Here is a 27,824-nt window from a genome sequence, read left to right as displayed (position 1 = left end):
TCGGTTTGCATTCAAAGTGCATGCTTTTTCTGTATGTCCCGTTTCCTACTAAAATCTACAAAGAGCCCTCCAACAGCCAAACTCTATTAACTGTTTCTCAAACTAAAACATCTTTGGCCAGAATTACTGAAAAGGAGAAAAAGTATTTTATGGCTACTTTTCTGTTCTTATTTAGATATGTACGTCTAAAATACAACAGGATAAATTTGTGTGCCACAGGGTAGTGGACAAAAGAAATGAAATAATCTGCCATTGAGTACATGACAACACTGCTTGTGGATGTTTTATTCACTTTAAAATAAATATTGTGCTGTCAAACTGTCCAGAAGCAAAATCTGTGGTACACGGAGGCAGGTATGAAGGAGAGCCGCACAGAATGTCTTGTTAGAGTGACTCATTCAAGTAAGAGAGAAGGATCGCCGACTGTACACTTGGAACACACTCAGGGAAAACACATTCACATCAAGGAGAAAAACAGATAGAAGTTCTGAGAGAAGAGCAACCTATTACCAGTAGGAGTGTCTTAGGATTAACAGAGGTGAAGAAAACTTGTACGTGAGGCTCTACGTGCCCAGCTTTTAGTTCAATACCTGGTAGAGGGAGGTTGCAAAATAAAACTGGCTGAAACGATTGCAGTCTCTAGAACACATATTTTACATGGTCTCTCATTTAAACAACCTCCTATCAATTTCTTTATTATCTTTACTTCATCAACTAGTCATATATACTATAATTTACATAATAAATCTGTTATTTAAAAACTTTCAGTAGGTACAACAATTATGGCATTTCATTAGGCTGGACTGTAAATTGCTCGGATATTTATTTAGGAATCATATTATCCAAGCAAAGGATAAAACACAATCAGTTCGTAAGATACAACAAAAGTGATAAATGTGAGACAAATGCCCACCGTAGACATTTATCAGTAACCTCTTATATACACATATATATCCACAAAGTGGCTGAGAGTCCTTTCCCATGATCCTTTAAATGAGGTCCAGTGGCTGAGAACTCTATAGTAAGACGCACGGTCAGATCGAAATCATCAAGACTTTCAATGATCTTTTCTTTCCCCAAACTTTATTATCCTTTAGTTTGGGAGAGAAAGAAGTCCATTTTCATCTGCCGTATCTAAGATTTTACAGATCACTGGAGATTCAACCTAAAGAACAACAACAATAAAATCATTAAAAAGTTGCTAAGCTGAACACTTTCTTCATCCCATATTATTCTGCTGAATGAATACACATATATAAATGTGTTAAATGTATCCAAGTCCTTGTCTGGATAAACCATCTAATGTTATTTCTACAAATTGAGCTTTTTGAAAACAATCTTTTGTCATCCATATAAAATACCAAAATGGTAGAAAACATATTTTTAAGAGATGAGAGAGAAAAGGAGTAAAGGACAATAATTAAAGAAAATTATAGTAAATACGATGGAAGCAATAATAAAAAATGAAAATAACACATATGGATAGATGGGGGATTTTTAAAAAGATTTTATTTATTTATTTTTAGAGGGGAAGGGAAGGAGAGAAATATCAATGTATGGTTGCCTCTCATGAGTCCCCTGCTGAGAACTGGCCTGCAATCCAGGCATGTGCCCTGCCTGGGAATTGAACTGCGATTGTGTGGTTCGCAGGCCCGTGCTCAATTCACTGAACTACCCCAGCCAGGGCTAGATGGGGAATTTTAATAGAGAAAAGCAAGCCATAAAAAACTAAACAGAAATGCTAGAAGTAAAAAAAAAATGTGGCAGAAATTCATTCAAAGAGCTGGATGGGATGCAGCATAGGGAAGAATCACTGCACATAAAATCAGTTCAGCCCAGTGGAAATGACCCAAATTAAAAAAAAGAGTGAGAATAAAAGAAAGAGTATCTGAGATTTTGGGACAACTTAAACTAACATGTTTGATTGGAATCCCAGAAATAGAACAAGGGTCAGGTAGAGAAAATCTTTGAGGAGATAATGTGCAAAATTTTTCCAAAATGTATGCATTACATCAATCCACAAATCCAAGAAGCTCAGTGAATTCTAACCAAAACAAGCATAAGGAAAACTACTTTAAAGCACCACATAATCAAAGGTAGGACAATAAAGTTCCCAGAGGAAAACATAGGAAAATATGTTTGTGACTTTGGGGTGGCAAAATTCCTTAGGAAAAAGGCATTAGCAATAAAAGGAAAAAAATTGAGGAAAGAAACTTTATGCAAAGAACTTTTGCTCATGAAAATACATTAAAAAATGAATAGGCAAGCCACAGACTGGGGAAAAAATGTGCAATATAAATACAAAGAATTCATGTCCAGAACATACGTGAATTTCTAGAAATAGATAATAAGACAAACAACAAAAATAAAAATGGGTAAAAGACTGACAAAGACTCTCTTCGTGACCAAAACACCATCATCCAGCAGGCTCCCCTGAGCCCTCTTTCCAACCAAGCCTCTTTTTGTCCTTGGGCCCTACCTTGGGCCTGCTGAGCGCAGCTGTAGCAAAAAATCCTGACACGTCAGTTTAGAGAGGATCCCTCACCCTTAAAATCTAAGCACCCTCCATAGTGAACAAACTCCTCATCCCTCACCTTAGATATTGGATTGTCCTGGCTGGCCTTCAGCAATAATCCTATCAAGTCAGTTTAGCAAGAATCTCCTCCCCTTGACATCTCCGCTTAGCCATTTTCCATTCATTGGCTAGCCTGTTCCTCCCTGTTTCTACTTGTTGGCTATACCCGCCCAGCTGCCTTTACTGTATCTAGAGTGGAGCCAGATCTCTTCCACCTATTGTGACAGTCTAGACACCTGTTACAAAGTCCCGAATGAGTCTTCCTACTGTTTTAGTCTGTGTCAGTATAATTTTTTTCTTTAAAAAGTCTTGGTTAGCCAAATCCTTATCCTCCTTCCTTGACCTTAGGGATATAGCTATTTCTTGTCCTGTTCAAGTGGCTGCAGCAGGGGTCAGGTGAGGTCAGGACTGTAGCTTCTAACTGGGGCCTATTTCTATTTTTATTTTGTATTTCTTGCCTGAAAAAAACCCCTAACATTTAATAAAGGAAACTGACACTGGGAAAAAAAGACTTGGTTAGACACTTTGCAAAAGAGGATATATGAAATAATCATATGAAAAGGTGCTCAACACCATTTTTCATATGGAAAATGCAAATTAAAACTACTTAAATGGCTAAATCAAAAGACTGACAATACCAAATGTTGACAGTGAGAATGTGGAGCAACTGAACTCTCATACATTGTTGACAGAAATGTGAAACAGCCCGACTACTTGGAGAAGTGTTTGGTAAAAGTTAAACAAGTATCTAATCTGTGAATCAGCAATTCCACTCCCAGGTAGTTAACAAAAGAGATGAAAACATATGACCACAAAAAGACTTGTAGAAAAATGTTCGTAGCAGCCTTATTCATATAATCAAAGATGAGAAAGAGCCCAAATATTCATCTACAGGAGAATGGATAAGTGAAATTGGCGTACTTACACAAAAGAATATTATTCAATTATAAAAGACAACAAAGCACTGATACATACAATATGCCTGAGTCTGAAAGATGTGCTGAGTTAGAGGCCAGGCATGAAAAAAATGTCTATGCTATATAATTCCATTCATATGAAATAAAAGAAAAGGCAAAACTGCTCTACGGTATCAGAAATCAGAAAGGGGTATCTCTGGGGATTCAGTAGTATTGACAGGGAAGGGGTTGCGAGGAAATTTTCTGCAGTGACAGACACCTTGTTTGGGGTGAGAGTTACATGGGTATATGAGATTGTCAAAATTCATCTAACTCAACATTGAAAATCTTTGTATCTAATTTTATGCATATTATACCCCAATCAAATGGTAACAGCTTTTATAGAAGTAGTATTACATTTTAAAGACTAGTGAAGGTCTTTCTAGACTCAAAGCTAAAAACAACAATGTGGTCCCAAGCTGAATTCTTTTTTTTTTTTTTTTAAATATTTTATTTATTTATCTTTAGAGGGGAAGGGAAGGAGAGAGGAAGGAAACATCAATGTATGGTTGCTTCTGGTGCATCCCCTGCAGGGAACTGACCCCTGCCGGAAACTGGCCTGCAACCCAAGCATGTGCCCTGACTGGGAATCGAACCGCGATCGTCTGGTTCGCAGGCCCGCGCTCAATCCACTGAGCTACACCAGCCAGGGCCCAAGCTGAATTCTTAAGTATTATTTTTTTACTTACCCCAAGGATATATTGACAGGAGTGAGGCTCTAGCATATATACTGTAACAGCATGAGGAGAATCTGATTCTTTACACCTAAAACATAGAGTACTTTGAGGTACTGCCCCAAATATACAAAATTATTATTTTTTAAACAGTTTTATTTATTTTTTATAGAAGGGAAGGGAGGGAGAAAGACAGGGAGAGAAACATCAATGTGTGGCTGCCTCTCGCATGCCCCCCCACCACTGGGGACCTGGCCCGCAACCAAGGCACGCGCCCTGACTGGGAATTGAACCAGCGACCCCCTGCTTTGCAGGCTGGCACTCAATCCACTGAGCCACACCAGCCAGGGCCATACAAAATTATTTTAAGTTGTCTTCCTCTTATCTTAAGTGATAAAAATCCCATAAAAGTGACCCCGTGTAATTTAATAAAGAATTGAATGTGGTTTATTATCATTTATAATTTAATAATTATTATAAATAACTTGTGAATAAATAACAAGTACATTATTGAAATCAATTTTAACAGACTTAGAGTAAAAGAATAACCTTATAATAGATTATTATGAATAAATACAACTATTCATAATTACACTGTATATTTATAAAAACTTTTGCCCAAAGGAAGTAGTTTAAAGAGAACAGCAGGAAGCATAGCTTGGCAGTCTGACTTACTTTAGTTTTACAGTCACCTGTCTTGGTTTGTCAGTTATATCACAAATATCTCCATTCCCATAAAAATGTGACACCATCCTGAATCAGAAAAACACAGACACTTCACTAACTAAAATTTCCAGTAATTTAGAGTCATTGTGATGAGTAAGGAGATAAGATGGTTAGAGGGTCAGTTTTGCATTAGTTAAAAAATCTGCCTATTAAATATTCTTTAAAAATACATATTTTTATGGCTACGTCACAGTCTTTCAGATTTTAAAAGAGAATATACAATTGAGATACTTCATAATGCTTTAATAATAATGATCTTCATTTTGCATATTTATCTGCATAGGAATAGTTAAGATTAAGTTGGTTTTAAAAACATTGTTCTTTTAAAATGAACCATTTCTCCAGAAGTGATTTTCACACGAAAAGTATACAAACATAAGAAAAATCCTTCTGTTGAGTATATTCTAATTTTTCTCATACTTCAGTGCCAACCTCGTAACATTGCTAACTTTGGTTTGGTGAGCCCAAGCAGTCAGCACCTCCTACAAGCAGTCTCTCAGGCCATCCGGCCTAGGGAGAGTAAAGTGAACGCCCAGGAAGGGGAAGATGGATAATTAAATTAAAAATTCACTGGGCAACAGACACTAGGAAAGCTAAAGCTTAGTTATTGTTGGGAAACAAGAGATTAATAATATACTTCAGCTATAGCAAGATAACAACTATAGAGCCCAAAAGGAATGAGACAATTTTTTAAAAAGCCACTGTTCAGCTAATTTTCAACCATTACCTCGGAAAAATTAAGTAACAAAGGAAAATGCTAGAATATATTTAAATAGAACCAAATAACCTAAAGGGGTAAAGACTGTATATGCAAGAGGCAAATGCTTTGTAACAGCCTTAGACCTAAGGCCTGCGACCAGAGCCATTGCTAACTAACATCACCACCATTCCCACTGCCACAACCCTACCCACTGTGAAAGGAAGCAGCCAAAATTTGCTGCATGCTATTGCTAGGCACTATGCTTTACCTGAATTACCTTATTTAAATGTCACAATAATAGTACGAGACAAATACTACTAGGTAAGAAAAGTGAGGCTTGAGAAGATTATGTAATTTGCCCAAGACAGTACATGGATTCATTACTATCATTACTATATGTATGTGTCCTGACTGGGAAATTGAACCCACAATCTTGGCGTAAGAGGACGCTAGTCTAACCAACTGAGATACCTGGCTGGGGAAAGAGAATTTGAATCCAGAGTGGTGGACTTCAGTGAGCTGCATTAACTATTATACTAGTTATTTCCCCCCCAAAAGAAAACTACCCTAATGTCCCTGACAAAAACTGATCAGAGACTATATCTGTTCAAATTTTGTTTTTCAATATTCCAAGTTTCAAATATTCTACTTGTTAGATCCAAAGGCAGATAAAGTCAACCTACCTGACTGACTGGGTGCCATCGTCCTGCAGGTGATAGGCTCTTGCAGTGTTCTTTTTAGCCCACTCAATGTGCTCTTCTTGGTTCCATGTTCCGACAACCACAGAAGTTTTCCCACTATCCTTGTCCTAATGAATGAAAAAATATTTGTGATAAGGTATGCACACTTGATAGCATCAAGTAGACATTAATGCAAATGGCCTATAAGCTACAGTCCTTATCCTCATATTCACACTGGATATCTATGTTCAGAGGTAATAATGTTTTAGTCAAACTTGACTAGTAGAAATTTGAGCTTGTTGTCTTTAGTCCTTGTTTCTTTTTTAAAAAGATTTATTTATTTATTTATTTTTAGAGAGAGGGGAAGGGAGGAAGAAAGAGAGGGAGAGAAACATCAATGTGCGGTTGCCTCTCACATGGCTTCCACTGGGGACCTGGCCTGCAATCCAGATATGTGCCCTGACTGGGAATCGAACTAGTGACCTTTTGGTTCACAGCTGGCACTCAATCCACAGCTGGCACTCAATCCACTGAGCCACACCGGCCAAGGGCTATTCCTTGTTTCCCTGAGAATATGAAACTATGTTCTAGTCGGACTAACTTCAGACACAGTTATTTTTAATTCTTCTATTTCTTTTCTTTCCCACATCTATCAGTCCTGTCCTTTTTTTTCCTAGAGATGTTCTCAGCTTCAGACTCTTCCTTCATATTTCCACTGTCAACACTCCCCCCACCCCAACCAAGAGTTTACTTTCTCATACCTAGATGATATAACCACGTACTACTGTGATTCTTTGTGACATTTTTGGCTTCTATTACCCTGAGCCACACTGTGGCCACACGTAACCTACCCTCATCTTACTCCTTACTCCTTCAAATGCAGACCTTCAAACTATACTACTCTTCACACTCCTCATTTGACACCACACTCATTTCTGCATCCAGACTGTTTCAGAAACCCCCTTTCCCATTCTGCTTTTATTATTTTTAAAACACTAACTGTATGTTGTCTTGTATGTGGACTTCATTCCCTCTCCTTCCTCTTCCTTCCTCTAGTCCCCTTCCTTCTTGTCTTCCTCTCCTTCTTTCTATTTTATGCTGGGCACTAATATACATGTGATTAAAATGAAAAACCCTTACAGTGGCAAATGAAACAGGCATGGCTACTGTGCTAGTGGAGCTTACTGCCTAATGGGAGAGAGAGCCATCAAACATCCTTTTACCAAGTGGACTGTACATTCATAGAAAGACATGGATCAAGAGGTTGGAGATGGAGCAAGACTACCTGGGTTTGAATTCTACTTTTACCATTTACTTCCTATATAATTTCAGGCAAGTTACTAAATTTTTGCTTTTTTTAAAAGTCTTTTTAAAAAGATTATTTATTTAGTTATCTTCAGAGGGGAAGGAAAGGAGAGAAGTATCAATGTATGGTTGCCTCTTGTGCGTCCCCTGATGGGAACTGGCCTGCAACCCAGGCATGTGCCCTGACTGGGAATCGATCCGCAATCCTCTGGTTCGCAGGCCTGCACTCAATCCACTGAGCTACACCAGCCAGGGCTAAATTTTCACTTTTGTTTCCTCATCCTGGAATAACAGTATTTACCTTTTACAGTTGTTATGAGCATTAAATGAGTTAATATATGTAAAGTGCTTAGAACAGTGCCTGGTATACATTATACAGTGAGCACTATATTTGTTAGCTGCTATTATTTTTAAAGGTTTTGTATTCACTTATCTTTAGAGGGGAAGGGAAGGAGAGAAGGAGAGAAATATCAATGTATGGTTCCTTCTTGTGCATCCCCTGCTGGGAACTGGCCTGCAACCCAGGCATGTGCCCTGACTGGGAATCGAACCATGATCCTTTAGTTCACAGGCCTGCATTCAATCCACTTAGCTACACCAGCCAGGCAGCTGCTATTATTTTTATATTTCCCAATGCTCCAGCAGAGCTCCTCTGAAAGTTCTAGGTTATATGACCTTGATCAAAATAAGGCAGTTAAAAACCTAGTGTAGGCAAGAGTATGGGAAAACAGACATTGTTAATGGGAATGTAAAGTGTTCCAACCCACTGGAAGACAACTGCTCAGTATGCATGTACTTTGCCCTAGCAAATACATTGCTAGAAATGTGCCCATTGAATATACATGCAAACGTTCACCACCAGAACTATCTAAAACTGCTCACTAAGATGCCATCACAGCAAAACTGGGAACAACTTAGAGGTCTATCAGTAGAGGTCTGGCTAAATACATTGTGGGTACAGACATAATCCTTTGTAGCTGCTGAAAAGATCAGCTGTTGCTGACAAGGAAAGATCTCCAAGATACTAAATGAAAATATTAATTGCAGAATAGTGAAGAGTATTTAGTAGACATTTTCTGTATAAATCAAAAGGTTACACTAACATTTACACATACACATCTTTTTTCTTGTGGAGGGTTAACTAAGAAAAAGTTAAGTTATTTTGGGGAAATAGATCAATGGTAAAGAATTTTACTTTTCATTCTAAATTTCTGTCATATATTTATTCCTTTAATTAAAAAAAGCTTTTGAGTATTATCTGAACTATAGTTAGATGATATGTGTACTTTTTCATTTTTCTGTATGAATAAATGCTAGTAAAAATAAAACATCTACAAAGCAAAAATAAATGGAAAGAATAGTGAAATTAAACTTCTCAGGTTTAAGTGAAGAAAAAAATGTCTTAGTTTGCCAATGCTTCATAAATTTGGAATGATTTAAATGTTCAAGTTGAGTTGATTATCTTTCCTGGTATGATTCTCTTGGAGTTTAAAATTGGCTTAAAACATCTCAAGAAGCCAAAGCCTTTTAAAAATAGCCAGGTCAATATTTATTAGTGTTTGTCTCAAACATCTAGTAGTTTAACTTATCAAAGTATAACTATGACAAAATTACAAGTGCTTAAACTTCAGAATTTAAGCAGCTTGGCTAAAGTGTGGGAGAATATGCTAATTTATGAAATTATAAATAAAAAGGAGAATAAAAAACCAATGTATGTAATCTTAAAACTTACTTTATTTTAAACTTGGTATACTATGGTACCTTCTTTTGGCTGAGAAACTTGTTGTATGTACCCTGTTTTACTAACTCTAGTGGTAATGTACTATCTTACCATTCACTTTCTTAATTTAAAGATGAATTACAGCTGAATAACAGAATTTTTCAGCAATACAAAAATGAAATTTTGCCATCTGTGACAATGTGGATGGACCCAGAGAAGCAATTTTCAAAATTTTTCATCTCATGGTACACACAAACTAATTACTAAAATTCTGCGGCATACCAAAAAACCCCACACGTTATATTTTTTGGCAATCTGACAAAAAACAGGTATAATTTTAATTCATTCACACCAGATGGTTATTGTTGGTTTGGCTATTGTCATTTTGACGGTCTAAGGGAAAAGAGGTCAGTGCCCCTGACTAAACAGTCAGGTATTGCAAGTTTTAAAAACTCTTGCAGCACACTAGTGTGCCTTTTGTGACATACCAGTTGAAAATCACTGACCTAGAGGGTAGAGGGTATTATGCTAAGTGAAATAAGTCAGAGAAATACTGTATGATTTCACTGATATGTGGAATCTAAAAAACACAAAATGAATAAAATGCAATAGAAACTGACCCACAGATACAGAGAACAAGGCAAAAGGAGGTAATGAGGAGATGGGAATAAAATGTTACATAAAAAAATTACAAGAGAACACTAACTTCTTTGTTATGTATGAAACTGGTGTTGGAGGAAACCCTGCAAGACAAACATTCAGTTCAGGGGCTCTCCCAGTGGTGTCGGGAGATGGTGACCAGAAGAGTGAGACGTTAATTTGGCAGACCACCTGAATTAATTTGTGAACATTGAAAGGCAGGCCTGGTACTTAGTTTCAGGTTTTAAGTGCAACGGTTATGAGTCAGAGAATAAGTTAGTATGATTTTGGATGTCAGAAGCTAGTGAGGAGAGAACAGATAGCAGGGATGCCCAAAAAGGAAAGTTGGACTGAAAGGAAAAAAAGATAAAGGTCAATTATAACAATGACTAATTTTTCAGTCAGAGCTAAAGAGTTAGCCATACTAGATTATTCTTTCAGGCTCATAGTAATATAAGAATCTGAGTAGTTAATACACAATGTTACTTTAATATGACTGACTGAATTAAACACCAAGTTTTACATTTTCCAGAATTTAAATAGTTCAGTGAGTATTTCCATATGAAAATCATGTCATAATTTAAATAACGCTCTCCCCCGTTTTTTTCCTACAGAAAACTTTAATCCATCTACTGGGAGATTGGTATATATGCTGTTCTATACCTCATGGTATTGGTGTACGTGTTTGCCATAGCAGAATTCGTATTTCCACCAGCCAACACCCTATAGGAAAGACAACAGATTAAGTTATATACAGAGAAGGCAGGACTGGGGCCTGTCTCAATATTGCCACACAGTAGCAATAGAAATATATATAATTAAAAAAACCAGTAACAGCATTTAATATGATTAAAAATCTAAAAAGTTACTGACATAAAACAGACAAATACAGAGAACAACTTCTGTACATCCTTGATAAAATAAAATAAAAATTCCATTTGTAAGTAAGTGTGTTTCTCAGTGGAGCTAGTAGTGAGAGGCAATATTTACCTGTGTAAATGTTAACTTGAGTTTTAAATGTGATCGCTATACAATCACTGATGCCCATTCTAGCAATCAACCAGAATTACATGTGTCTTAGTTATATACATTGTCTGTCAAATACATGCCAAACTTTGGTTTGTGAGTAAAGATTACAGTAATGGCTATGGATTCGAGCATGGCAAGAAGCAGAGAGACAATGTCCACTGGGAGGCTTCCAGATACTTGTCATTTCTCTACAGACCAAAATCTTTTTCAATGCTGTTAATGCCCCCCTGAGTAAACAACACACAAATGAAAGCTGTAAACTAAATATTTAAATGGAAGGTTCATTTCTCACCCCATGAAAGCAGTAAGAGCCACTAAGAAACTCTTTTATGAGTTGGTCATCTGTCAATTTGGATATGTGGGTTGTTCCAACAGTGAGCATCAGCTGAGAACCAACGGCAATGGGTTTGTGGACTGCTGGGAATCTCTCTTCTTTAGTTGGCTGCAAATCTTCCTAAAATTAAATACATATGTTTAAGGCCTTCTTTGCCACACTTAATTTTTTCAGTTATGACTTATTATTTTTACAATGTAGAAAACTTGGAAAATAAAATCTATCCATAATATATTTTAAAAAATAAATTTTGCAATGCTTAGTAGTATAGAGAAAGCTCTAGAAAAATGTAGTCCCACTTGTATGGGAACCCCTTCCATTGCAGAGATAATTTCCATTTCACATATTTTGTCCCATTATTTTTAAGTACTTTGCTATTTGTTACATTTTGTGTCTCTGCATTTAGTATTAAAAAATGTGGTTACTATGGGTAAAGAAAGAATAACAAGGAAAAGAGAAACTGAGAGCAAATATGAATATTAATTATAATTATTCAATATAGCAGGGCCTGGAGGAATCTGAGATTTAGTAAAGGAACATACTAACTAACAAGTGTGCAGAGGCCAGCAGATTCATAGAGGTAGCACTGATTCAAATAGACTCTGACAATGAACTGAAACATAATGAATTGAAACATAAAGACTTCACAAAAAGAAAACCCTCGTTTAACTCATAAAATAGAAATAATAACAATTTGTGATTTATGTGAATGTCTGTGTAAGTGTTTTGTGTGTGTGTGCATAAGCATGTGAACCTCTGGAAGAGGTAGGAACAAAGATGTGAGAAAGGTATGATATTTAAATGTAAAGAGATAAGCAGGTACTATGTTGTGAAAATCTATATAATCACTAGAAGTTTGGACATTATCTTTCAGGCTTCAGGTAAAGATGTGGAGTGATTAGGTTTTTAAGCAATCACTAGAGCGGAGGCAGAGAAGGAAGAGCAAGAACAAGTCAGGAAGTGAGGTACCAACTAAGGAGCTGCAGTAACGCAGGCCAGAGACGAAGAGGAGTAAAAGTAGGGGGATGACCCAAGCAGGGTAGAGAGAAGAGGACAGTTTTGGAAGAGGTTAATAAGTTAGCATCTGGTAGTCAGCTGGGTACTGACAGTGAGTGAAGAGAAAATGAATCTAGACGAGAATTGAAGAAGTAAATGTACCAATTATAACCGAATTGAATAATTAAAAAAAACAAACGGTAAAAGGTTTCCAGAAAATGTTCAGTGGACACAACCTCTTTTTTCCCTGGCTGTAGGTGCCATTGACCAACTGTGGTTCTGCCCTACTTCAGCTTGGAGAAGTCCCTGGAAATCTCCTCCAACATTAAGAACAAAGATTGCCAAGATGGTTTATTTTTTGAAAGGACCTTGAATTTTATGTATAACTGGTTGTATATTCAGAGACTGCTATGCTCTTGACACTGTTTTAAGTGCTGAGTACTAAAAATGAAACAGAGTAACTGCTCCTAAGGAGCTAAAGTATAATAGTCCGAACTAATTACTTAGAATACATGGAATCCATAGCAGTTAGTGAAGAAAAACACTATGGTGAAACCTGAAACCGAGATAAAAGGACAGGAAGCAGGAAGAATAAAAGTATGACTATCTATATTATTGCTTCTTGTGGAGAGGACGTCTATTATTTTTTTACCCTCATCTGAGGATGCACTTATTGATTTCAGAGAGGGGGGAGAGGGAGAAAAACATCGATGTGAAAGAAACATTGATCAGTTGCCTCTTCCATGTGCCCCAACTTGGGACAGAACCTGCAACCCAGACATGTGTCCTGACCTGGAATTGAACCCGCAACATTTATTGTTTTTAAGAAAAATTATTCCAATAAAAACAAGGTGATAGTAGTTTTTTTTTAAAGAAGATTTTATTGACTCTTAGAGAGATGGGAAGGCAGAGAGAAAGAGAAACATCAGGTTGCCTCTCACACACGCTCCCAACTGGGAACCTGGCTTACAACCCAGGCATGTGCCCTGACTGGGAATTGAACCTGTGACTTTTTACTTTACAGGCTGGCACTCAGTCCACTGAGCCACACCAGCCAGGGCTGATAGTAGTTTTTGTAGTAAGGTTTAAAAATTCATTAAAAGGGCTCTTAAAAGTCCACTAATCTCCAAATTAATCTAATAACAGAGGCAGAACATTAACCCAGAATTCTGTTAGCCAGATTTGTATTATTGCATAAAAAAGAAAAAAATTATTTAATCTTTATAATAAAGCTTGATCCACACTTAAAAGGCAAACCACCAGCCAAATAACAACCTTTGAAAGAATAGTTACATGTAACACACTAGATTTATTTAAAAAACGGTTCTGAAGTAAAGATGACCCATTTTAAGTGACTACTTATCCTATAGTATTACCTAAGATTTTCATATACAACATGGACTCTAAAGATCCTAAGTGCTTTCAAAGCATTACCATCTATAGCTTTTGAAAAATAGTTTTTCTCAATTGGAAGATTAACCACATTAAAGAAAAGTAAATTGGCACTTTTTCATTGAAGAGTAATTATAGTTGAGTCCTGGCTGGTGTGGCTCAAGGGACTGAGTGGCCTGTGAACCAGGAGGTCGCCAGTTCGATTCCCTGTTAGGGCATATGCCTGGGTTGCGGGCCAGGTCCACAGTGGGGGGGTGTGTGAGAGGTAACAACACACTGATGTTTCTCTCCCACTCTTTCTCTCTCCCTTCCTCATTCTAACAATAAATAAAGAAATCTTAAAAAAAGTTATTACAGTTGGGATTTGTGAAGCATTTTGGTAAACCTGACTTTTAAGTTTTGTTAGTATTTAAATCACTACCAAGAAGATGACTAGAAAAAACTCTATTTCCAATCTTTTAATACAGCACTTCAAGTCATATGTAGATGAATGTTAAGGTAATTTTCCCTTTTATCAGAATGGCAGTGTTCACAACATCCACAAAGACTGACAATACTTTTGTAATAAGTACTCAGGAGGAAAGGGAGAAACAGGCCTTGCAGCCAAATGTTAGTTATTTAAAACATTGTTAAGTACTCATAGCATACCAGGTATCATGCAAGGAGCTGGAAAACCCAAAATAATAAACCCATAGTTTATTCTTTATCTATTTTAATGTAAGAACTATATGGAAAATTAGCAATTTTAGCCATGTAAGGCTACAATGGAGGCTTAAACAAGAGACAAGACCATGGAAAGGAAACATCCACCTCTCCCTGAAATAACGCATTAGAAGTCCTGGCTCATTTGCAAAGAAGTGACACTGGAAGCACGTCTTCAAGCTGAAGAAGTAGAAGTTTATCACTCGTAGGGGAGGGAGGGGAGAAGGCAACAGAAGAATGGAAACAGTATAGAGAAAGGCAAGGAGGTTAGAAAAAAATGTGGTGTTTTTAGAAACTTCTAAATTGTTCAAAATAGTTAATATAAAGGGAATGGTGATGGGAGATGAGGTTGAAGCCCAATCACAAAAGTGCTTGCATTCCCCCTTGATAAAGTCATAGTACAAGCAATGACTTATCCTGAGGGACAGTTTATGTTAACTTTCAAAGGCTCAAATACGTAAGCAAAGGTTCATTACAGAAAGAGCATTCCATCAGCTGTGTGCAAAGTATTAGAAAGGGGAGGTGTGAGGAGGCTTATTACCAGTCTTAGGAGATGACGAAGTCCTGACTTAATGACAGGGTAGATTTGAAGAGCCTTTAGAAGATAACATAAATAGCTCTTAGTAAGTGATTAGAGTTAGCGATGATGAATGAAGAGACAGGTTAAGAAAGGACTTTGGCTTCTGACTTAACAATTGGGTAGAGCACAGTGCTTTAAAAGCAACAGGGAAGACAAGAAAAGAGAAAAAGAGAATGAGCTTGAGATTTTGAAAACGTATCTTCCCGGTGCATGATGGGAAGGGAGGACAGCCCATCCAAAGGAAGCAGCAGCACAGAGAGAAGCGGTTAGGCCAGGCTCTGAACCAGAGTGCTCTGATTCTAATCCGTAACCCATCCGGTCACTCCCCCCACACACCTCAAGCCTTAATCTGTTGAGGAGGATAATAGTAGTATATCTTCTAGGACATTGTGAGCATGAGGAAATTGCCGTTAAGACTCAATACATGTTAATAACTGTGATTGTGGTTCGAGTTCAGGAAAAGGTAAGTGTAGATAGAGGTATATTCGGAACTCATGGGCATACAAATGGAAGTTGGAAGAGTGGGCATGAATGAGCTCACTTAAGGGACTATGGATTGAATTGTGGAGAATGTCAACATTTTAAGGGGCAGGAAGTAGAGAAAAACTAGTACATAGGAGAGAAGAACTGTAGACAAGTAGAGAGAACGACCTGAAGTAAAGGGAGGAGAAAAAGTTCAAGCTTCAAATATTCAGTGTTTTATGCTACTAAGATGAAGTTATGTATATACGCAGTGAATTATACTGAAAAGAATGCTGAGATGGGTTGTAGTTTATTATTTCAACTGGGAATTTACAGTTGCTTAGCTGGGAAGTTCAGTCAACTACTTAAAATTTAAGGTTATCTAGAATGAATAGATGTCAAACTTTAAAATATTATAAAATCAGAAGTGTCAGAGTGCTAAAATAGTTTCTGAGAAGTACTAGAATAGGAAAAAGAATTAAAATCAATAAAAAGAACTGGAATTTAGAACTCTGAATCAGGAAAGCAAATTACTACTATACTAAAGAAATCACTGAAATATTGATATATACCCTATAAACTGGAAAAGGAAGCACTGAGAAAATACTGTTAGATGATTCTCCTACCTCTTTACTTCTCCTAAAAGGCACCCTTAGAATTTCTTCCTGCTGTTCCATCTGTCTCAGGGTGAGGGGTTTAAATGGTGATCCTGGCAGTGATTGGCAAAATATATCATTCACAGGAGATGCTCTGAATCTGTTCAGTAAGAACAAAGCATTAAAATTATGCACGTAGCAACTTTAAAGCATGCACATTTCATGTTAAAATATGAAATTCACATCCTACCTATATTTAGGATGATTGCACAAGAGTGGTGTCAAAATGACAACTTCATATTCACAAGTTGTAACTTCAGCTACTGAGAGAATTTCATGCTTCGATTCAGGATGACATATGTACATCACAGTACTTGATCTGGGCCGGTTTTGTTTCAAACTACAAGGTGTACCATTTCCCATTCCCACTGGATAGTAGGGTGTCATCTGACCTTCGATATTTTTAGTGGGAATCTTAAAAGAAAAGAGTATAAGACAGACTTTTCATTAGAAATGGGGGTAGGATTGAGGATGGGAGAAGCACTTATTTTAAAAGGAAGACAACTATATTTATAAACTAACATTTATAAAGGTAACATTTATGTATTTTTTGTAAGTTCTCCCTCTAATATTCTTTTAATTCACGAGTTCTTATTTGAGAAAATACGCATTTTCAGAGCCTGTTTAATATAGAAAAAAAAGATATTTTTAGCTCTGGCTGATGTAGCTCAGTGGATTGAGCACGGGCCTGTGAAGCAAAGGGTTGCGGGTTCGATTCCCAGTCAGGGCATATGCTTGGGTTGCAGGCAAGGTCCCCAGTGGGGAAACACATGAGAGGCAACCACACATTGATATTTCTCCCCCACTCTTTCTCCTTCCCTTTCCCTCTCTCTAAAAATAAATAAATAAAATATTTTTTAAAAAATATTTTAAAAAGATATTTTTAAAGATATTTTTATTTGGTAGTAAAATTAAGGTGTTAAGTAAGTGTACATTTATATAAAAGGCTATAATATCATGATTAATATGACTTATTTTTAATAGCTCTAAAGAAAGAGACTAAGACAAAACGTAGGAACTTACTATGTTGAGTTGGTCAGAGCTTTCTTCACTAAACTCTCAGCACATGGCTGTGTTAGAGTTTAGATTCTATAGTTGTAAAGTTTGGTTCGTCAAAATGTAGAGCTACATAATAAAACACTATCTTCTAAAATGGGAATCCACTGTACTGGTTCATTAATTTGCTTATTCTATTTCCCTGTTTTTAATATTAATAGACATATTTTTCAGCATATAAACTCACATGAATCTATTAAAGCCAGCAAAAGACAAATGGAGAAATTTTCATGGGCTGGGGGAACAAAAGAGATGACCTCAGAAGACAAGGATTATTAGAAAGTTATGTCCCATACTATAATCTATACAAACACAAGAAAAACCCAATATAAGGGCTTTAAAAATATCATTAATAATACCTCCCAACAAGCCCTTTGGAGGCAAAGAGCTCATCCTGTATCACTTTGGTACGCTGTCAGTGCATATCCAAATAGGCAACAAATAAATATTTACAGGGACAAATATTTTGAGATTTCTTATATGCTATTTTCATGCTAGTGCCTGAAATTAGAAAGTCCTGGGTTCAAACCCAAGCTTTGAATTTACTAGCTTAATAACTCTGACTAAATTCCAGTTTTTGTCATTTGTAAAAATAGAATAATAATATACAGGGTGGGGGAAAAGTAGGTTTATAGTTGTTCATATGGAAAATAAGACAATAATGAATAAATAATAATACAAGAATAAACTCTGTGTTATGGCTATGTGCAACTGCAAACCCACTTTTCCCCAACCAGTATGCTTAAAGGTTGTGGGGAGAATTAAGCATTACCTTTTATTACATGCCTGGCAGAGCACCTAGCTTATAAAATGGGGCTCAATAAATGTTAGCTTTCTCCCCTTACCTTTTTCTTTCTCTCCCTTTATCATTTCACACTTTGAATTCTATCTTGCTATCCTCTAGAGTCACAGTAAATAAGTATTTTAGGTAGTTTGTAAAATTAAAATCTTTTAAAACAGCAATGCTATGTGTGTCTATAATTAGTTTTGCAACACCCCCTAAAGCCATCCCTTTGAAGTAATTTTTAAGGCCTGCTGCCATTCCACTTAACTTCTGATAAGAGTACCATTCTGGTATGAAGCTGTTTAGAGAAATATCCTCTATTAATAAGTTATTTAACTCTGGAAATTCTTACGATTCAAGTATTTCTTGAACTACAGGGGCATTTAAAAATTGTGATTAAACATCCTAAGGAATCATTCTTTTAAAATAATCTTAGTCAGCATTAAAGTATGCATTCACATTCAATAAACATTGATGAGCTGTCTGTTACATCTGATACTCTGCTTTGCACTGCAGGGGGTAAAAAGATAAAAGACAGTCCCTGTTTATAAGATGCTTGAAGTCTGGTAGTTTGTTGTTTATATAGACAGTTTTCTCTGTTTTACGCACAGGGGACAGGGACCAAACAAAAATGCTGTTATTATCATTGTTTCCATGGTTAAAGAGAGGGAAGAATTGCTAAGCACAGAAATGATATGATGCTGTCACAGAAACTTTTCCAGACATGACTTTGGTAAGGTTGCTTAGTTTTGTATGACATAAAAGTGACTTAAAATCATAGTGTAACTTCTCTCAGAAAAGCCTAGCATATTGCAAATTTCTCTTATCCAGTCTTTTGAGATATCTGATATAGTTAAAGAACACAAGACTATATTCTGTCAATTAAGTTGTATAAATTCATGCCTCCCAGATGTTAATACAAAAATCATTTGTCACTTGCCTCTCTTGATTTTTCCTTTTCTTCTGCTTCTTGTTCTATGGAATAATATAAAAGAAAGTAAATGTAAAGACTGACCAGTGATTTTACATATAAGAAACAAATGACTAAGTTTTCAATCAATTCTGTCACCTTAAACTTTTTTCCAAAGTACACTCCAAAAATGCATGTACTTTTTATCTTACTAGTCTGAGCAAGTTTTCCTTGAAATGGTTTTGTGTGAAAGAACCGTCATATTTAATCTTTACCTAGGAAATACTCTATTTGGCACATAAAACCTGGCCGCCACAGCAGTATTTTTTGAAGTACTTTTATCTCAGAGAAAGTTTAATCTTAAATTAGTTAATCAATTTGAATAGATGTTAGTAAAAAATTTCATAATTTGAGGGATACATCAACATGTCTATTTCAATAATAAAACTTTGCTTAAACCAAGCAAGACCAAGCACTATATAAATACAACACTACCATGTATATCTTCTCAGATTTTTAAAAAAGTATTATAGGTAAAAAAAAAAGCATATTTGTTAAAACAGAAAATAATGAAAATATCTTTAAAAAAAGTTTTCTAAGAAATTGTTCAGAAATTGATATCAGTGCTTTAAAATTAAGAGTCCACAACAAAATTCTTCAAATTCCGTTTTGAACATTTACATGAAATTTCAGCATGACAATCAAGTCATTATAGAAACAAACCTTTTTCAGATAGAAGGTTCTTTGCCAACATATTCCCAAGGTAGTACTCATGAATATTTACTTTCTATATTTAAAAAGAAAATAAAAATATAGTTGAGATTTTGCAAATGAATTTTTCAAGAATACAGATTTAAAACCATTAATTTCATTATTAGAGCTCTCATTTGATAATGTTCCACACTTTGTATTTTGAAGAAAAACGATACCTGACCACTCTCTTTCTCTTCGTGGTACTGCCGAATATGTTTTCCGTGACATACTTCGTAAGTCCAATAAGACTCAATCTAAGAAAGATGGATGTATTTAAATGAACAAAAGCTGTATAACTCAACTGAGTTATTTTTGATACTTTAAGTAGATAAGTAGATTGCCCCCAAGATTTACAGTAAGCTTTCATTAAATGAAATGTACTCTAATGCCTCAGAAAAATATGAAATTTCTGGTCTATTCATTATTTTCACTAATTAGCTATATGTGAAAATTCTGTGAAGAAAACAGGTCTGGAATAATCACCTAACTTAGGGGTCATTTTCCACATAACTTAAAAATAATAATTAGTACTTTTAATTAAAATTGTGTGTAACTTCTTTTGATTTGAAAAATATTCAAAACAGTTTGGTGAGTGATATTACTCGATACTGGTATTATTGGGTGCTTGCCATATATACTATACAGGAATTTAAATTAACAAAATACTATTAAGCAATTGCTTAGATTTACAACCCAAAACTTGATACAACATAAAAGAAATGGAGAATTATTTTCCAGGGTCTATTGGCTACTGGAAATTTATTTTCTAGTTATCAAGTGAACATAAAATACATACTCTGTAGGAACAACTGCTTTGTTTAAATAGTGGCTCCAATAGCTCTCTTGGATTAGGGCCTTTATAATCCTTTTCTTCTTCCTATGAAAGAACTAGAGTTTAGTACTTAGAATTATTCTAGAACTTCACCCAACTGTGCTGCTTGGTTATTAACACATTGGTCAAATCACAAATGCTTGGAAATAAAAAGGGGGGAAAAGTCAAAACCTTTAGTAATAATCTATGGTATACCATTTCTTTCAAAAGAAATGAAGTAGAAAATATGGAGCCATAGAATAATCTTCCATTCTTTCTTCTCTTAAGAAAAGGTTTGAGGATTAGTTTCCTAACAATTCTTGTAAACCTATTTCAGAATTTTTAAATGCTTGCATCCAAACAAATTCTAGCTATAAACGCCTCAGAATAGTTGAATCTTGTAGCATGTATTGGAAAATTTTGAGGTACTTCTTAGTTTTCTATGTATTTTCACGTTTCAGATTGCCAAATGAAAGACAAATATATTCATATATGTGAGTGGTTTGTGTCTTTAAGTAAGTTTAAAATGAAATTAAACTGCTGTCTTTCACAGATTTCAAATCTGAACAAAAACTAAGAAAGCACTGAGTTTTATATTTCCATCTCACAGATCATGAAAATATTACATAGTTAGCTCAATACATTTACTGAGTGGAGGAAATGAGTTTCAAATTTTTTCAAGGTTCTGTGGCTAACTATAGCCTATACCTCAGCCTCCTGGCTCCTAGGCTGATGTCCTTTCCATTTTACCATGCTGCCTCTCCTGTTTCATCTTGAAAGAAGTCATTGCCTTAAAGGATGGATAAGAGGCAGTTAGTTAGGGCATTTTAGGAGGAAGAAATGGGCATGAGCTAAGGCAGTGAGAAAGCATAAGGTACCTATAGATTTATTATCAATTCTTTATTAAAATGTGACATATACATTAAAATTATATCTTGTGTCAAAACTCTCTTTTTTCTTAAGTGTCAGTGTAATTCTTCATTGAGAACTGTGGGTTTAAAAACAAAGATTTTATTTATTTAATTTTAGAGAGGGGTAGGGAGGGAGAAAGAGAGGGAGAGAAACATTGATGTGTGTGAGAGATACATCGATCAGATGTGTCTCACATGCCCACAACTGGGGATCTGGCCTGCAATCCAGGCATGTGCCCTGACTGGGAATTGAACCAGTGACCTTTTGGTTCGCAGGCCAGCGCCCAATCCACTGAGCCACACCACTCTCATTTCTATAAAAGAAAGCAGGAGTGGAGTTACATTTTAATTTAAAACATCAATAATTCGTGGCTAATTTTTCCAAGTTGAACTCTAAAATCAAGGACTTCAGGATAATAGTGATTACTATTAATATGGTAAAACAGCACTATTGAGAATCTGTGATTCACTATTGAAAACATATAGTTGCAATGTTTTAAATAAATGGCTTTGGTGACAGGGATTATCAATATACTTATAAAAACGTACCTCATCCCCACCTGTCACAAGAGGAAGAATGCATTTATATTTTTCTTTATGTGTGGTTGTCATGATGACATAATTATCTTCTTTATAAAAAACTCCAGTTGTAGGCTAGAGACAGAACAAAAAACACACATTACTTTCTCTGGTTAAATTGTATTACATTGCGTAACTTATAGTCCTAAGTCAAAATAATTCATCACTTCAACAGAGGATTTTTAAACACATTTTCAAAGAAAAAGGGAAAAGAGTCTATGTATTTTTTAGTGACAAAATGATGACAAACTTCATCCTGGTGTTACAATATAACAGAAAAAAATAAAAATATAGTTTGGAGTATAAAGAAAGTAGTAGTAATGCAACAGACTGAGTTAAAATATGGATTAAAAAGCATTAAGAGGCAAGAAATGTTCATAAATACATCATCGCTAAGTACTTTTACTCCCACTAACAATCACCACCTAAATGTAAGAATTTCCAACACTTTACAAATGAAATCCCAACAGTATTGCATGGGATACAATTTTTCATATTTGTATAACATATGGGTAAATCTAAAAGAAAAATCACTGGGAATTATCTGTGATGAGGGTTTTTTTTTAAAGTATATATTATGGGTCAGCAAACCTTTTCTATAAAGGGCCAGACAGTAAAATATTTTAGGCTTTGTGGGCTGCACAGTCTCTGTTGCCACTACTCAACTCTGCCACTGTAGTAAGCAAGTGCACAGGCAATATACAAGGCAAGTAGGAATGGTTATGTTATGAAAAAAATTTTTTAATGAAAACAGGTCGTGGGCCAGCCCAAAGGTATAAAGTACCAACTCCTGGTATATATTAACTAAATCATCTTTAAAGCTTCCCATACTATGAAGCCAGACAATTTCACAAGTCAAGTATGAATCGATGTAATTCAAATGAACATTTCAATGAATATAACGTATTATTTTAAAAGGTATCTCTGTGATAGCAAATGTGTCACTAACTAGTAAGGCAGAGATTTCACAGTCTATGATATGAATTCTGTGATAATTCAATTTTACTTTTTTCTCTTCTTACAGTACTATGAAACCACTATACTATTTGGCTATTCCTAACAAGGAAAGAACCACTCTTATTAAGTACCTTTGTTCTTTTCTCAGTCTCACAAAAACAACTCTTAACCAATGTCCTCTTAAACACAAATGCAAATTAGGGCAATGTTTTCCCAAGACAATAAATCAAAACAAAAAAATAGTAGTAAATATGACCTGGCTGGTGTAGCTCAGTGGACTGAGCATAGGCCTGTGAAGCAAAGGGTCACTGGTTCAGTTCCCAGTCAGGGCACATGCCTGGGTTGCAGGCCAGGTCCCCAGCTGGGGGCATGCAAGGGGCAACCACACCTTGATGTTTCTCTCCCACTCTTTCTCCTTCCCTTCCCCTCTCTAAAAATAAATAAATATTTTTAAAAAAAGAAAAATAGTAGTAAATATGAGCTGTATTAACTACACCAATGTACCACTTTGTCTTTCACGTTTTATTAACTCAGTGATCCTCAAAACAAGTACTCTACCCATCTAACAGAAAACTAGAGCCCAGAGTTTAAATAATTTGTCCAACGTAACACAGTTAGAAAAGCAGCACAGTCCAGAGATGAAACCAAGTAGATGCTTCCATATTCTGTACTCTTAACTGTTTTAATATATTTGAATCAGCTTTCATTAACATTTTCTTAGATTACAGAGTCCTGGATTATAGCCGATAATCCTTTCTAAAGAAACTAAATTTACTGGAATGACATTGGTTACTAAGATAATATAGGTTTCAAGTGTACATCTTTTTTTAAAAAAATATTTTTTAATTTATTTTTAGAGAGAGGGAAGGGAGGGGGAGAGAGAGAAACATCAATGTGTGATTACTTCTCACGTGGCCCTCACTGCAACTGAGGCATGTACCCTGACAGGGAATTGAACCGGTGACCCTTTGGTTTGCAGGACTGTGCTCAATCCACTGAACTACACCAGCCAGGGCTCAAGTGTACATTTCTATGATACATGACCAGTATATTGCATTGTGCACCCACCACCCAAAGTCAAATCATCTTCTGTCACCATATATTTGTCCCCCTTTATCCTTTACTATCACCCCAAGGTTCTTTTTTAAAAGATTATTATAAGAGAAGAGAGGAATCACAAAGATTTGAGTTACAAAGTAAAATTTACCATCAAGGAACCTTTAGAAACATTTATTTAGTTAAGCCAATAAATTGCTGTAACATTTATAATGCTTTTTAATGTTTTCAGATATATTCAAAAAACAGGACACTGAATTCTTCAAAACATGACTCACATTCACTTATCAATGGATGGTCTGAAGGCTTGTAAAATCATTGCTGTACTGTAGTGAAGGCAGATACTAGGACTCATATATGTACTTATCCCTATTTGTGAAGTCTCTGCAACTCTAACGTTCAGAGTTGAATTCTATAGCAACATCGACTCGACTTATTTGCCAACATGTTCACCAGAATGCTAACACTGAAAAAAGGAACAGCTTGTTTGGAACCACAGCAAAGAAAGAAAGACAATCCTTTTTTTGTAATAAAAACTACTCTTAGGTTTTATGTTCATATGATAAAGAAACTCATTTCTCTGCCTACTGCTTTTTAAGGGGTAAAGAGAAATAGAAGTCATCACTATTTTTGTGTGAAGATGCAAAGATTTGATATTCATTAGTTTAGGAAGCGCTGCCTTCTCTCATCAATAAAGCAGACCAAATAAAATTTTTCTCTCTGAAAACACTGAAACAGTGAGTGACTTATTGGGATCATAAAATAAAATTTGTAACAAATTTTACCCTACTTTTTTGTAATAGAAATTACTGGGAAAAACCTCTTGTGATTTTAACCTCTTGTGATTTTCTAAGTTCAAAAAATTTTTTGATCTACTACTAAAATGCTTCCTTCTGATTTTGTGAAAGGTTCTTATATAAGAAAATGAAATATATAAGTTCTCAATGAAAAGAATTAGTGTAAAAAACTTGTTTTATGTAACATAAACCTTAGAGTGTTTTAAGTGTAATATTAGTGATTTGATAAAAATCGGATTTTAATATAATGACACTAAACAAAGAGCGCTTCGTACTTTAAGGTTAAGAAACTTTACAAATATCTTGGCAGTGGAGAAACTCCTAATGTTTGCCATGAGTCTGCAGGAGTTAAGATAGTTAGGGGATGAGAGACAAAAGTATCCTGGAAGCGGCTGTAAAACCAACTCAGTGGCACAGCCAGTCAGCACGCATAACCCGCTTGCAACATCAGAGCTGGTCACCTCTTCCCAAGTAAAGTGTTTGGGGAAAGTTTTTGAATGGGAATACATTTCTATATTAACAACAGAAGTAAGTAAAATTAGACTTATTTTTTTTATTTTGTAGTTTTATTTTGGTGAAACCCATGAACTCTGTGAAGTAATGAATAACTGAACATTTTAATGACCTGCAGGAAAATGTATACACAAAGATAAATTTTAATGCTAAAAACCAGTAAAGAATATAATTCTTAATTAATATAAACATTTTAAAAATCACAATTTTAGTGATTAATACTGTTTCTCAATATATTTGAAATCAAAATTGTAATAATTATGTATTTTTTACATATATGAATAGGAAGAAGATTTAAAGCACAAAAGTATTTTAAACCTAAGAAAAATTCAGATCTAATCCAGTCCCTTCCAATTTTAGATGGCAGATACAGAGTCCCTCTGCCTAGTTCATACAGCTGCTTAGTTTTATATAAATGTCCAACCGACACACACACAAAACAAAACAAAACAAAGCAAAACAAATGACAGTGCCAGGTGAGGAGGGCTGTAGTTTCAATTATATAAAATATGAAAAGGAAGACTTAAGACTATAAAAATACTTTTAAAAGTCAAAAGAGCAATGATAATGTCTCTAGGGGCTTATTTTTGGCAAGAGGGCCACAGACCTTTTGCCAGCTCATAGAAAAGTGTCTGGATTTTTCGGAAAGTAACTCAAACCAAAAAAAAGAAAAGAAAAAAAAATCCTCCCAAGTCTTCAAATGAGCCCACCTTAGATTATGTTCCATTGCCAAAGTATTTAAAAGCAAAATTTCAAAATAAAATGGACAGTATGTCAAAAGCTGGTACACCATAACCTCCTTTTAGCAAGCAAGCAGCACTGCCAGAAAGAAAAGTGAACAATAATTTGATAGTAACCTCTAAAAAAGCTGGTTTAAGCCATCCACTTACAGGTCAGGAAGTTTGCAGGGCTGTATATCAGCATGTGTTTTTAAATTAAAAAAAAAACAACACAGGTGCAAGAATAAAAAAATTTAATGATCACATTCTTTAAACATTTGACATGTTCATTCCAAGTGTGGTCTTTGGAAACAATAAGCCCAACCCTTCTAAAACTATATCTGACTTACAAGTGTTATATAAGTATTTAAATATACTATCAATATTTCATGGCATTAAACCTAAAGATAAACCTAGGTCCCCAGAGAAATATTCACTTAGATAAATTTGAACTACCAGAATGGGAGAACTGAAAGCAGGGGGGTGGGGTGGGGGAAGAAACAAACCAGGTGTGAACTATTACAAAAACTAACATTTGCAAATAGAAAGCAGTTGTGGTGATGACGCGTCCTTTATCTTGATATAAATTGTTCTGACACGATGGTATCACTTACTCATGTTTCAATGAACCGGTAATAGAACATACTAAAATAGTTTCACATGAAATGACAATAGGTAATTGGAATAAGAATTTTAAAAAGTTTCGCATTCTCTAGGACTTAATTTGAAAAAAAAATGCATTAATCACTACACGGTATCACATAAGACCACAATTTTTTATTGGTCTACAGTGTACAGGAAGACTTTTCAGCAGTCGACTCCCCCAAGAGAAGGACTGCAGATTTTCGTTACTCAGGTTATAAATATGTTCTTCACTGTAGGAAAACTGATCATAAAACCTCGTGTTTTGTGGTCTTAACAGTCGTAATAAATCAGAACTGTAAAAGATATTCTGCATAGAGCGTCGTTAACATTTCAGGCCAAATAGCCATTTCAAAAACAACCCTGAAGGGAAAAGAGCTGTGCATATATGTACGTGTGCATATGCCAGAGAGACAGAATGAATATGACGAGCTAGGGAACTCACACCTGCCCTGCCCACACACACCCCTGATGTGTGTGTAATAGCGAAGGAAAGAAGGCTGCAGGTGGTGGGAGAGCCGCAACTGACTTTCCAAAGAGAAGATAAAAGTGCACGCCTGACGTGGTTCTAAGAAAACTTCTTCCACAGGGAAGGAGTGTTGGTAAGCAAGTCTAGTGACACATTTAAAAACAGGGTGGGGGAGCAGGTGACTGTTGGATCCCCAATGCTTAGCATGGAGGACACATTCACGTATTGTGTTCAATAAACACTTGCTGTATGAATGAATGAAGGCGAGATAAATGAAGTTTTGGAGTGGGGAAGGAAACATGCGCCTGCACGAGTGGCTCTAGGGGGGAAAAGCGTAGAATACCGAAGGAAGGTGCCGAACCCTTAGTGCCGAGAAGTAGAGAGACTGCTACGGGGTTTGCGAGGGCACTGACCAGAGAGAACTCGGTGCCGGGCCAGTTGACTCGGAAAGGGATGTCATCGCTGAGTTGGGGGAGCGCTCGGCCGCCGCCGGATGCCTCTAGGAGGCCGCAGAGGACCAATAACATGGGTCCTCCAGGAACCAGACTCCGTGCGCCGCCGCCTCCTTCCTCCATCCTCCACCGCCGATTTCTCCAGCCACCGACACAAGCTCCTCTGCCACAGAGGAGAGGAGGGGGAGGGGGGGAGGAGGAGGAGGAGGAGGCGGCGGCGGGACTACTAAAACGCCCAAGCAACCCGGAGCCCAACCGCCGCCACGTCTCCTTCCGGAGAGCCGGGCAA

The 27,824-nt window shown here is 36.1% G+C and overlaps 1 protein-coding gene across 1 annotated transcript; it reads right to left on the bottom strand.

Annotated features, from left to right (window-relative positions):
• Positions 1–257: 257 nt before the first annotated feature.
• On the bottom strand, positions 258–27,824 carry ERLEC1 (endoplasmic reticulum lectin 1). The gene is made up of 14 exons (XM_037047897.1): positions 27,497–27,824; positions 21,901–22,005; positions 20,426–20,506; positions 19,806–19,883; positions 19,600–19,663; positions 18,907–18,941; positions 16,317–16,540; positions 16,097–16,226; positions 11,297–11,458; positions 10,639–10,698; positions 6,315–6,439; positions 4,881–4,958; positions 4,221–4,296; positions 258–1,165 (listed from the first exon to the last, which is right to left on the bottom strand). Exons 1-14 carry the CDS (start codon positions 27,656–27,658, stop codon positions 1,094–1,096), a joined length of 1,452 nt encoding a protein of 483 aa, XP_036903792.1. The 5' UTR covers positions 27,659–27,824; the 3' UTR covers positions 258–1,093.

This window comes from Sturnira hondurensis, unplaced genomic scaffold (genome assembly GCF_014824575.4).
Source record: "Sturnira hondurensis isolate 20B ecotype Veracruz unplaced genomic scaffold, ASM1482457v3 Scaffold0006413, whole genome shotgun sequence".
In the NCBI taxonomy this organism is placed as follows: domain Eukaryota; kingdom Metazoa; phylum Chordata; class Mammalia; order Chiroptera; family Phyllostomidae; genus Sturnira; species Sturnira hondurensis.
The sequence above is the reverse complement of the archived record's forward strand: the minus strand, read 5'-3'. Positions and strand labels throughout refer to the sequence as shown.

Bases quoted from the DNA above. Each gene is read 5' to 3' on its own strand.
- ERLEC1 (XM_037047897.1), bottom strand. From the start codon at position 27,658: ATGGAGGAAGGAGGCGGCGGCGCACGGAGTCTGGTTCCTGGAGGACCC. The intron at 10,699-11,296 runs GTGAGAAATGAA...TCTTTCCTATAG, and splicing joins GCTCTTACTGCTTTCATGGG to GGTGTTGGCTGGTGGAAATA. The intron at 4,297-4,880 runs GTAAGTCAGACT...TCTATGTTTTAG, and splicing joins CAGGTGACTGTAAAACTAAA to GTGTAAAGAATCAGATTCTC.